Raw genomic sequence first — 13,530 nt, 5'->3', positions numbered from 1 at the left:
TACTAACTTCGAAAATTTGAATTTTGTGTCCGCGCCTGTAGATTTGATCGGGGAATCAAATTGGCGTTTGAGTCCGCACGGCCTGATTCGATCGGACAATTTCATCAGATTGGCGAAAAATTGTCTCGTCTGGACTCCACTATAAGCTTATGGCCGTGTTGCCAATGCTCCAATAAAAAAAAATTACCATAACATAACCTCATTTTGACCGTTTATTACGTTGTACCATTTGTACATACTGCAATCTGATTATTTTTCCTATTTACTCTTGTGAGAATTAGATAGTCATTGGCTGACGATATGACTTGACTGTCATTCCACTGTGCTTTTATGATTCTTGGGTTAAGTGGAAAGAAAATAGACAATCCAAACATGGGGGACATAGCAAGATCCTACATTACCATGTCCAGGCAACTATCATCTTATGGTCGTTATAACAAGGCCTTCGAACTTTACGTTCTGGCATTTAATAGATATCCCAGTATCAAAACCATGTTCGAATCAGAATTTCGGATTGTACTTAACAGGGTAAATGAGACATTAGCCGGTTTTGGTAAACTTGATGAAGTATTTGCAAATTTTGGCATTGCCATGAGTATTTTTCCTGAAAATATTTATCTCCTAAATGACATTGGCAAGTTCCTGTACAAATTCGAATATTACACTGTGGCATGGTGTCATTTTCAGAATGCTTTAAAGATTGACTCTGGATTTGTTGATGCTGAAAGAAACCTAAATTCTGTTAAAAACCTAATGGTTGAAAGATGGCACTTCAGAATGCTTAATGATAAAATTCGGAATGAGGCATATCATGCAGCCATCCGAGAGACAGTAATACCCGCTCAGGACAGTGTGCTTGATATTGGTACTGGATCTGGGCTGCTAGCCCTCTACGCCAATGAGTGCACTCCTCTAGCAATAACTGCCTGTGAAGGATCGGATGTTATGGCAAATCTTGCTCAAGTTGTTATGGAAGAAAATCAAGCCCCAGAAGTGGTAATAATCAATAAACTGTCTACAGATATGGATTCCAAAGAAATTGGAGGGAGGAGGTCTTTGTTAGTAACAGAGGTGTTTGACTCTGGATTGCTTGGAGAACATGTGTTACAATCTTTATCTCATGCCTGGGATAATCTGATAGCCGATTCAGGAAAAGTAATTCCTCACAGTGCAGAGTTCTTTGTAATGGGTGCCAAGTGTGACCATCTCTATATGAAATACCAATTGAGGCAATCAGCCAAAAGTTTGCTGAAAATCCCAAAAATGGCCGTTCATACTTTGACATTTGGCGATTCTTATGATTGTACAGATATGTCTGTATTTAAAGATGTTACATATATGACGGAAGCACATTTAGTCTTAAAAATTGATTTTAATAATCCTGACGACATACAGCAAGTGCTTCAGCAGCAAGAGCCTGTATTGGTGCCTCTGACAGCCACACAGACTGGTGAAATCAACATCATCATTGGCTGGTTTAACTTGCATTTGACTAAGAATATTATGATTACTACAGATCCAAAATCAGAGAACAGAGCAAATGCTTGGCAACAAGCAGTCTTTTTGGATTTTGTTTCTCATCATATTAAACAAAATGAAATCCTTGAAACCCAGTTCTTAATAAATGAAGGTAAAATTACTTTACTGTCTGATAACCTGGATCATGTTACAAGAGTATCACCAGAAACACTCAGATTTTTGAATGATATAGAGTACACTAAGAAAATAAAAGATTGTATCGCTATGTCCTGTGTTTATTTTGGACAGTTGCTAGATATTTCACAGATTGATGTTGCAGACTTGTGCCCCTTTCCTCTGTTTGGCTTGTTAATGTTGCAGCGTGGTGCAAGATCCTTGGTTTGTTGTGCAAAATCTCTAAGTGATAAGAAGTTTTTCAAGAAAGTATTTAAGGCTAACAAAATACCACAATCTAAGGTAAAATTCTTACTGGAAGGTGAATTGACTATTGATTCTTTTGCCAAAGAGAAGTATCATGCAATATTTTGCAATGTTTTTGAACTATGTGGTGACATAGACTTAAACAAACAAGAATTAGCTTATCACCTTAAAGAAAATAATCTGCACCCTGCAGGTCTGTTCATACCCGCCATGGTGCAGCTGATGGGGCAGCTGGTGGACAGCCCTTGGCTGGACAGGCAGAACAGAGTTTATGACGAAAATGTTAGTAATTATAAAATTGCAATGCATGTCAACAAGTTCCAAGTATCACAGAACTATTGTCTTGACTTGACAACTATGGATTTTACTGTACTGTCAGCTCCTATGATTTTAGCAACATTTACTAATACAATGGTGTCAGGTGTGGTCAATGTTCCAATTATAAATGATGGCAATGCTAATGCAATACTGTGCTGGTATAGTATAGTGCTAGTGAAGGACATGGGAGAAATCCAAACAAACAGGAGTGACAGTTTCATAGACAGTATGGCATTTCTGGCAGATCCTAAATTACCCACTGTCCTAGGGGGGTCAGCTAATATTTTGCGATGTGTGGACTGTAATGGATCATTTAAACTGTTGATTGATATAGATATTACTTAGTGTTTTTATATAGGTTTTGTAAGCATCACAATACCTAGTTAATGTCCTGTATGTGGCTTTACACTGATAATCATGTAGTAGGCACCCGGCTTTATACTTTTTGGTTATTGTATCTATGGTAATTTGCTAGAGAGAGAGAGAACTGTCAGATTGGGCGGCACGCGTTGCCCGAGGTTATGTTCGATTTTATATTATTGTAATCTTAAATTAATCCTGTATATCAATGTAATAAAAGAATGTTACTGAAAGCAGTGGTTTGAGTGCTAAATAAACCCCTTTTACTGAGCATTAAATCTGTGAATGATTACAGTTTGTATGTGATAAATCTCATTCGTTTTCGTTTATTTTGTATAATTAATAATTATGTAGGTATTCTTCACTCGTTCTCTAGTTCTTTGGGCATATACTGGAACTTGTCTCTCTTTTAATGTCTTAGGGTGGTATTCCACCTGTACTATACAGTGTGGAAGTCTAATACGGGCAATAAATTAAACCACATATAGAATTTACCCGTCTTATCATTAATTAAAATGTTTTTTTAAGTTACACTTAATTATGACCCCGTGATTAATTTTTTCCACATGTACCGAGCAGCAATGTACTGCAAACATTAAGAAACAGAAGATGACATGACATTACTAGATACGAGCTTTTTATAGTAACTGCCAACAAGCGTTGACAGTTACTTTAAAAAGCTCGTATCCCGTAACTTGTGTGGTGTATTACATTGCGGGCCGAATTATTTTGTATGGTTAAAATTTTTAATGCATTTCTAAGTAAAATCTATCTCAATATACTTTTTAGGTCCTATGCTAACCACCGTTTAAATATTCGCCCGTATTGGATTTACACACTGTATTTAATAAAATTTGTATTTGCATCTCATATTTTGTTTCGCTCAACGAGAGAGTAAAGGGACCCACTGATTAACAGTCTGCTGGACGGTGTTGGCCTGTCAGTTGTTCGGAACTGTCAACTTTTTGTTCTGACAGGCCGATACCGTCCGGCGGACTATGGGCGGACTGTAAATCAGTGGGCCCCGTAAGGCCTGCGCAAACCATAGAATTAGATGAACAAGAACATGTCAATCTTCAAAAGTGTGACAAAAAATGAAATGCAAGTGTGTGCGTAAATTGTCTATGTGAAATCAAAAATAGTGATGTCAAGTTACAACATATTAATAATCTGTCGATGTTTGATTGCTTTATCGACTACTTTTTCAAATGTGTTATTTTAAACGTTAAAATTCTACGACATTAAGACGTATAAATAACACTTGCGCTGCGTGTGCTATCAAAATCCTTGCAGATTTATCTTAATGTACCTAACTCTTACTAGTCTTACTGTGTTGGAAAGTGAAGTTTAAACTTATTGCTAAACATGAGCACCTTCAAAAAGGTATAACATCCGTTATTATTTCAAGTCAGTTATAAAAGCTAATATCTTAAAGATGTCTTGTGAAGAAATAGTTACATATACTTGGTCAACCAGATCTTGTCAGTAGAAATTGTTCATATATCGTCAGGTGACAAGCAAAACTCACTAATTACCATCACAAGTTCATAGCCATAGTAAACCATAGTACTATCGCATTGCAAAGCATGGTTTGGCAGCATGGACCATCCTTGACCAATGTCACAGAATAAATAATAGTACAGAAGATTTACTCTCTAACAAAACGCGTCTGTTACGATTAGGACAGATATGAGCGTTTTCCAAAAAAAGTGTACATGTCATTCATGTCTTCAAAATATCGACTCGCCCGGCGCGCACGCACACATTCAAGCCGGCAGCGGCACATTTCTATGAAGATTCACTACTGTTCTTGTACTGTGGTGGCGGCGCGAGCGCCACGCGCGGCTTAAAGCGGGCCACTCACACCTGCCGCAGGGGCAATATTGGAATTGGACCCTTAATTGTGATGTGTGTAGAGAAGCAGGGGCAATTTTTTACCCCTGCTTCTCTACACACATCACAATTAAGCTTGGAGGATACAACTAAACGGAGTAGCCATTAACAGGCTTTCCCCTCTGTCGAAAATAGGCGGCCAACGGTCATACACAATGTATGGACTGACGTTTATCTGACATGGCTATTTTTACGTTACGCATACATTTGACGTTCCCCTCCCCCGCAAAAATCGGCAGACTGTTTTGTACAGAAAATTACAGACATGGCGTCTCCGTTTGATTATATCCTCCAAGCAATTAAGGGACCAATTCCAATATTGCCCCTGCGGCAGGTGTGAGTGGCCCGCTTAAGCCGTATCCAGCCAGCCTATTATGGATAGCTTTATCCATCTTATCCACGTGATAAAATAACTGTCACTGTTTAACACCGTGGGAAAGAAAGTGACGGACACCGTTTTATCACGCTGTCACGTAGACAAGAACGACCATCATATCCGTACAGTCGAGCTGGGCAAATCGACCGATTTGATCAGGAAAATAATTGGCGCCAATTTCATCTAGCGTCCACACGTACACAATTTAATCACCAATTTGCATTCCATAGATACACCTCGAAAATTAGCATTTTTGTGTCCGCACCTGCTGATTTGATCGGGGAATCAAATTGGCGAAAAATTGTCTCGTCTGGACTCCACTTTATGGCTAGCCACCAAAATTGGCGTGGGACGGAATGAGGACGGATGTACTTTTAGGTACTTGTTGCGACGCGACGAAATCACGGAGTGAACCACGTCTGCCACTATGTATTTACTAAAACCCGTAACATACTAGCGCATTTCACCAAGGTCGCGGTGCGGTAGTGTGTTACGACTATATAAATTTGTGGGAAGAAAGAAAATAAAAACAGAGATTTTCCATAGTGGCTTTATTTACACAAATGAGAGATGTGTCAGCCGCCATTTGGGTGTCTAACCCGGCGGCGTTGACTTCCTACAACTGTGGAAATGAGCACACGAGCCGTAACCGGACTAGTCGAAGAGGCCGAAGCCCATATCGTCGTCACTCTCGGGCTCCTCCTCCTCGACCTTCTTCTCCTCAGCCTTGGGTGCGGCGCCCGCGGCCGCGGCGGCCGGAGCGACGGCAGCAGCTGCTGCTACGAACTTGGAGGGATCCTGAAAACATTCAAAGCATTGATTATTATTATTATTCAATAAGCAGGCAGGCAGTCGTGACAACTCAAGAGCCCTTTTATTTGGTACCCCACACGGTATGTTTAAAAGAAAAAAGTTTGTATTGTCGACTTTATGACGTCACAGTAACATGTATCCGTATCCGAGATGACATGAACGAAAAGTAACCCAAGTGTGAGTGAGAGTCAGGATGGCGGGTGTATGTAAACAAAAATAAACAAAAAGCATACCATATTTTAGTACCTAATTTGTACTATTTGGTACCTCATATAAAAAAATTAGTACCTCACGGTATTTAAAGTTATCAGCAAAAAACGTTACACCCGCCAACCTGACAGTCAGAATGGCGGGTGTATTTTATTACGCTATGATCCCGCGATTATTGATAAATTCTATAAAAGCCAAATTTTAGTACCTTTTTAGTACTTTCATATTCAATTATAAATTGAGCCATTTTATTTGTGGTTTCCGAGTTATACTCATTTTACACTTTGCATTGCTATTAAAAAAATTCAGGCGCTTTAATTTTTCACCGTATCGATATCGTTTTTAAGAAAAAACGCTACGCTACAACTATTTTTATTACGCCAGGATTTAGTACCTTTCATGATTAATCTGTTCCCCTTTCACGGTTAATCTGTTAGGTTCAATTAACTATGAAAATTACGTCTTACAAATGGCCAGGCGCCATGTCAAAGGATTCTTCCTAAGAAGAAATTCCGCTCTTCGTTGTGCATGTAATTGTGTACATAATACCTACTCTTAAGTAGGTACATGGTGATTAATCAAATAAGAAGAGTGGAGATCGAGGGGGGAGGCCTTTGCCCAGCAGTGGGACACTGTAATTGTATAGGCTTATAATAATAAAAATAATAGGCCCATCTAGTGCGCGGCAAGTCCCCACCTGCCTCGATAACTTGTGAACACATTGTTATGGCAGCCCACCAAAAGTTGTATAACCCACCCAAACTTCAATCCATAGATCGGTATACTGTTCTCTTTTTCTACAATAGTCCCAATGCCTCTGTCTATTGTTGCACCTGTGAACGGGTTCCAGCAGGCGTTCTACATGACATAAAAGCTCTCCAAGGGGCCTCTACGTGTTGGATCTGTGTCCCCACGCAAGCCTATCAAAAAACCGGGATTATAGGCCCGTGATATCCAAGGAGATACAAAAATAATAATATTTATAATAAATATAATAATACACTAACTATCCGTCCTGAGCAATTTCTATTTCGTTAATGTCTGCCCTATTATTGGGCACATTAATGTGCAATTGTTTTACAAGGGGCAAAGTTGTTGTTTAATATCCTCGTGCTAATATTGATACACGAGTAAGTGAAAGTTTCAAAAATAGAACCATGAGCGTAGCGCGTGGTTCTAAAGTACAGGAATCTTGAAAGTTGCGAGGGTTTCAACTACAACGCATGAGGCTTAAAAAAACTTTGCTACCAAATGAAACACAATTTCTTTCCACACCAACGCGAGGAAAATACTTAAACAATTTGAAATCAAATTAAATAAACGAATGCTGTAATTATTAGTGGCTTTTGTTCACTAAGTATTATACATTAATTAAATTTACAGAAATAGGCATGCCCGTCATGCTCGGCGTTTTGGCACTTTTATATGCAATTATGATTATGGTAAGTCAGGATTATGATAATCAATGATCGGAATAGGTAGTGCCATTTGGGGTGAATGACCTCAAACATTGTACTTAACATGGATAAGACTCGGGATTCCAAGACTCTTATTTTTAGGGTTCCGTACCTCAAAAGGAAAAACGGAACTCTAATAGGATCACTCGTGCGTCTGTCTGTCCGTCCGTCTGTCACAGCCTATTTTCTCCGAAACTACTGGACCAATTAAGTTGAAATTTGCCACACATATGTAAGTTTGTGACCCAAAAATGGACGTGTAACGTAAATAAATGAATTTTAAATATGGAGGCCATTTTTGGGGGTAAATGAGAAAATTAAAAAATAAAGTTTTTTAAACTTTATCGTGTTACATATCAAATGAAAGTTTATAGTTTAGCTGTTATTCAAGAAAATAGCCAAAAAACCGGCCAAGTGCGAGTCGGACTCGCGCACGGAGGGTTCCGCACCATCAACAAAAAATAGAGCAAAACAAGCAAAACAACGGTCACCCATCCAAGTACTGACCCCGCCCGACGTTGCTTAACTTCGGTCAAAAATCACGTTTGTTGTATGGGAGCCCCACTTAAATCTTTATTTTATTCTGTTTTTAGTATTTGTGGTTATAGCGGCAACAGTAATACATCATCTGTTAAAAATTTCAACTGTCTAGCTATCACGGTTCGTGAGATACGGCCTGGTGACAGACGGACGGACGGACGGACGGACAGCGGAGTCTTAGTAATAGGGTCCCGTTTTTACCCTTTGGGTACGGAACCCTAAAAATGACTATCCCCCCCCCCTTATCTCCGAAACTACTGGGTCTAAAAATAAAAAAAAAATACACAAAATAGTTCTTTAAATAGATGACAGGAAAACCTATTAAAAATGTGCAGTCAAGCGTGAGTCGGTTTTAATGTACGGAACCCTTGGAACGCGAGTCCGCCTCCTCGCACTTGGCCGGTTTTTTTCACAAAAATATTTCTTGGCATGTCTTTAATTGAAGTAGGTAATATGAAATCCCGGGGTGAAAAGGTATATCCATAATAAGCTTACGCACCGAAGTCCCGTGAAATGGCACTACCAATTCCGATCACTGATGATAATCATATTGATCATATGACCAGTCGATAGAGTCTGTGCAGAAGAGTCGTGGAATGTAAGGCATATAATTATACGAGTATAAATATTTTTTTCATTTTCATTTTCAAGGCAGCCCATACATTTCACGACTCTTCTCTTTCCGCACAGACTCTATTAATCTTTACAAGAAATTATAATTTTCACACTCGACTTAAAATAATAATTATTGTTGAACTTTTTTAAGGATGCACATGTTTAGCGGTATTTTTTTAACACCATTTCATGATAAAAACAAAGTTGTGTTACTAGTAGATTATTAACCAAGGGATGAAAGGCACTCATTTCTGCCGAGGTAGTTTGGTGCTCGAACGCAGTGAGAGCGCCAATAGTCCGAGGCTGATATGATGCCTTTCACTCGAGTTAAACACTCTACTTTTCATTTCGAATACGAGGAAAGTAAAATACGTGTTTTATTAAAACATGACTAAGTATAAAATTATATATTAAATCTTGAGGGTACTTATTACAATTACCTCACAATTTAGGCAAAAGTATCGTTATTTATGGAATGGGGAGTTAAATATCAGAATGAAAATTGTATAACAAATCCATTTAAACTCAAATTTCAATTGCTTATCGTTAAAATTTTAACATAGTCTTATTTGCAACTTAACGTAACATGCTCTACGTAGTACGTAGTGCAGAAACGTATCATCAACACCTTTTAGAACAACATTCTATCAGAGCATAAGAAATATATTTCCATCCATTTTGATCCTGATTTCGGTTTTAAGTTTCGTTATTTAGATTTACTTATTTCCATCCGCTCTAAAGGAAAATGAAAGACACAAAAGGCGCTAATAGGGTTCAGTAATGAAATTTATAATGGTACATTACGAAAATCTTGCACAAACACGGCTTGCACGTTTTTATTTAGATAAAATAACGACATTTGAAAAAGTAGTCGATATAAAACAGTCAAACACCGATAGGTTATTAATCTAATATCTATACTTAATATACCTCCCTGGCAACGGAAATGCACTTATTTTTTGGCCAACCTGTATACCTAGCTAGTGTGAATCATTAAGTTGACGAAGAAGAAAGTTTGTCAAGGAAATGCTTGCGCAGCATAGGTACGCTTGAATGTGAATTTGGTCTGCGCTTACCTGATAGAGAGTGGGAGAACGTTCCAAAGTCTGATAGCCTATGCCTGTACATGTACCTACATACTATGCCTTAAACAGTTTTTTGAAAAAAAAAACACTATAGCCTAGTTCGGACTATATTAGTCGAGTAGCGAGTATTTTAGTTGACTAAAATCGGGCAGCTAAACTAAAATCGTTCGCACTACAGATGAGGCCACAATGAAGAGCGGAATTTCGTAGGAAGAATCCTTTGACATGGCGCCTGGCCATTTGTAAGACGTAATTTTCATAGTTAATTGAACCTAACAGATTAACCGTGAAAGGGTAACAGATTAATCATGAAAGGTACTAAATCCTGGCGTAATAAAAATAGTTGTAGCGTAGCGTTTTTTAGGGTTCCGTAGCCCAATGGCTAAAAACGGAACCCTTATAGATTCGTCATGTCTGTCTGTCTGTCTGTCCGTCTGTCTGTCCGTCCGTATGTCACAGCCACTTTTCTCCGAAACTATAAGAACTATACTGTTGAAACTTGGTAAGTAGATGTATTCTGTAAACCGCATTAAGATTTTCACACAAAAATAGAAAAAAAACAATAAATTTTGGGGTTCCCCATACTTCGAACTGAAACTCAAAAAATGTTTTTTCATCAAACCCATACGTGTGGGGTATCTATGGATAGGTCTTCAAAAATGATATTGAGGTTTCTAATATCATTTTTTTCTAAACTGAATAGTTTGCGCGAGAGACACTTCCAAAGTGGTAAAATGTGTGTCCCCCCCCCTGTAACTTCTAAAATAAGAGAATGATAAAACTAAAAAAATTATATGATGTACATTACCATGTAAACTTCCACCGAAAATTGGTTTGAACGAGATCTAGTAAGTAGTTTTTTTTTATACGTCATAAATCGCCTAAATACGGAACCCTTCATGGGCGAGTCCGACTCGCACTTGGCCGGTTTTCTTAAAAACGATATCGATACGGTGAAAAATTAAAGCGCCTGAATTTTTTTAATAGCAATGCAAAGTGTAAAATGAGTATAACTCGGAAACCACAAATAAAATGGCTCAATTTATAATTGAATATGAAAGTACTAAAAAGGTACTAAAATTTGGCTTTTATAGAATTTATCGATAATCGCGGGATCATAGCGTAATAAAATACACCCGCCATTCTGACTGTCAGGTTGGCGGGTGTAACGTTTTTTGCTGATAACTTTAAATACCGTGAGGTACTAATTTTTTTATATGAGGTACCAAATAGTACAAATTAGGTACTAAAATATGGTATGCTTTTTGTTTAATTTTATTTACATACACCCGCCATTCTGACTCTCACGTGTGAGGCCTGTGTGAATGCTCGAGTTGGGCGTGCAGCGGGGCGGTGTGTGCAGCGTGCATGTTCAACAAATGCAAACGTATAGTGCACGCTGCTCAAATTACTCCTGACCCCGACGCCACACTGCACACCCCTCCGAACGCTCCGCTTCGAGGTTCCACTCAGGCCTTACATTACAACTTGTTCTGCCGCCCTACTATTAATGAGGTAAGACATCTGTAACATTGATAACATGGCATGGTTTTTGACATCATAATAAAAAAAATGTTCCTGCAAAATGCCAGTGCAATGTCTATTAAGATTTCATCACACTAGGATAAATTTGAAGGAAATCATGTAGTCTGAAAGCGAAGCCAAGGAGTTAATTTTAACAATTCCTTGGTATTAAAACAGACAAATGTTGAATAACACTGGAAATCAATGCTAAACTTCTAAACTTAGTTTGCTTAGAAAATAATGGATATATGTAATCTAATCACTTATAAAAGAAGCAAATCCAGACTCACCTTGATGAATTCCTTGATAGTTGTAGCCTCTTTGAAGTCAACCTCAGTGACAGCAGCAATAGCCAGCAGGTTCTTGAATCCGTTGGCAATGGAGTGTGGCGCCGAGGCGATAGTCGGGTAGCCAATGGACAGAGACAGAGAGGCTACATTAGCTACACCCTCCAGGAATCTGGCACGGAGGTCCTCTGGCTTGATGTCAAGAATGGCTGGGGTGAAAATGGTACCCGAATCATACACCTGAAATGAGATTACTATTAAGCAGACTGCACTCTGAATTCTCATGTCAGAACAAACAAAGAAAGAAGATCTTAATAGAAACATATTCACTCTAATTACACGTGGATATACAATAATTGTGTGCATACGACTTGGAAATTCTTTTACAGAAATAGATTATACAAGACAGTCAAATGCTAAATGCTTTACCAAAGACAAATTCCAGACTGTCATTTAGATACAAACTGGACTCAATGCTTTGGGTGACTCTACATAAAAGTTACCTGTTTCACTACAAGACCATATGAGAATGGAGAGATGTTCAGCATGTTGAGCAGTGTCGCTTCAGACGCGCCCACTTTGTCACCAGGCTTCAGAATATGCACATCGTTGATGATTTCAATAGTACCTGTAACATTCATATACCTACACATCAGTAACATACTAACATTTACACTATTGTGATGCAACATCAATTTTTCTTATAAATGATGTATGTTCAAAATGCCAGTGCAATTTTAATTAAATACAATAATCACACTAGGATAAATTTGAAAAATTTACTGTAGTCTGAAAGCGAAACCAGAGAGTAAACATTAAGTTCTCAGGTATTAGGACAGACATTACCCAACACTCATCTCATAAACAACATAATTATATATTCTCACCCTTCGAAATCTTGGTAGGGATGGAAAGGGCCTGGAAGAAAGATGTCTTTTCGGGCCCAAGACCAGTGTTGTGTGCCGGGACAATAACGGAAAGAGGAGCGATAGCACCAGGACGAGCCAGGGCACGCACTTTGTTCTCCAACAGCTTCTCACGCACCTTTTACAAACAATATAATTACATTAGTATAAAATTCATGGCTTTAACGCAAATAAGAATGGCACATGGAAGGTTAGTTACCTCGACGAGGTCCCCGCGAGTGAACACGAAGCCCACGTTGCCCTTGATGTGCGGCAGCAGCTTCTCCAGCGCCGGGTTGTTCTCCAGGTGTCCACGGATGGCCTTGCGCATCATGGTGTTCTTGCCCATCAGCACGATGCTATGTCCACGCAGGGACATACGGATTTGCTGCATCTGCTTTGAGCCCACATTGTCGGCACCCACTATGAAACATTTAGGGTACTCGTCCAAGAGTTGCTACAAACAATTATTATGTATCATTAAATACCTCCGCGCAAAGCATGAACATTTCCTCACATATGATAATATACTTACGACAATCTTCACGAAATAGTTGGACTTCCAGGTAGCTTTGTCCTCCCTACCCATCTTGAAGTGTGTAGGGACTTCGAAGAAATTTAAGGACTGAAAAGGTTATAAGACGATTAAACGTGAGCCAGTTAAATATTCTGTGATTATACTGAATACAAACAAAATATCACTGTTAATAAGTTTCTCGTACTAAAGATATTGTATAAAAAGTAGTAAATTGCACAAACTCAATGGATTAGTAAGAAAAGTTACGATTAATTTTACTCACCAAAACAACTAACGCACGTACTACGTGCGAGACAAAATTGAAATGGCGGATGAGCCGGATGACATGACGCAAACTTTTTTTATTGACGTTCGTAAAATGTTGCCATATATTTCCTTTTCAGACTATGTGCGTGAATCGCAGCGCGAACCCGCGAACGCGAGTGTGGAGTCGATATCGCTGTTTGCGAAACGAAGTCAGCCACTCATTCGTAGAGTCAGAGCAAGCTAAAGTTAGACAAAGAGTAGTATAATATATAAGACAGAGTTAGACCAAGAAAGGTCTGCAAAACCCCCTCCACAATCATGCGCGAATAGCGGCGCAAAGCCACGAACGCGAGTGTGGAATCGATTTTGCAGATCTGCGAACTTGATTCCACACCAAAAGCTAACTTTACTCTCTCGTTAAGCAAAACAAAATATGAGATGCAAATACAAATTTGTAAAAATAT

At 38.8% G+C, this 13,530-nt stretch overlaps 2 protein-coding genes across 2 annotated transcripts; one reads left to right on the top strand and one right to left on the bottom strand.

Moving 5' to 3' along the window:
• The first annotated feature begins 289 nt into the window (after nucleotides 1-289).
• LOC134661912 (protein arginine N-methyltransferase 9-like) lies at nucleotides 290-2,563 on the top strand. The gene has a single exon (XM_063518157.1). It carries the CDS (start codon nucleotides 331-333, stop codon nucleotides 2,560-2,562), a length of 2,232 nt encoding a protein of 743 aa, XP_063374227.1. The 5' UTR covers nucleotides 290-330; the 3' UTR covers nucleotide 2,563.
• A 2,819-nt stretch (nucleotides 2,564-5,382) lies between these two features.
• LOC134661205 (large ribosomal subunit protein uL10) lies at nucleotides 5,383-13,185 on the bottom strand. The gene is made up of 7 exons (XM_063517173.1): nucleotides 13,083-13,185; nucleotides 12,818-12,907; nucleotides 12,503-12,739; nucleotides 12,265-12,421; nucleotides 11,881-12,005; nucleotides 11,381-11,617; nucleotides 5,383-5,644 (listed from the first exon to the last, which is right to left on the bottom strand). The coding sequence occupies exons 2-7, from the start codon at nucleotides 12,869-12,871 to the stop codon at nucleotides 5,501-5,503; spliced, it is 954 nt and encodes a 317-aa protein (XP_063373243.1). The 5' UTR covers nucleotides 12,872-12,907; nucleotides 13,083-13,185; the 3' UTR covers nucleotides 5,383-5,500.
• Between the last annotated feature and the right edge of the window lie 345 nt (nucleotides 13,186-13,530).

This window comes from Cydia amplana, chromosome Z, assembly GCF_948474715.1.
Source record: "Cydia amplana chromosome Z, ilCydAmpl1.1, whole genome shotgun sequence".
In the NCBI taxonomy this organism is placed as follows: domain Eukaryota; kingdom Metazoa; phylum Arthropoda; class Insecta; order Lepidoptera; family Tortricidae; genus Cydia; species Cydia amplana.
This window is presented reverse-complemented; position numbering and strand designations above follow the sequence as displayed.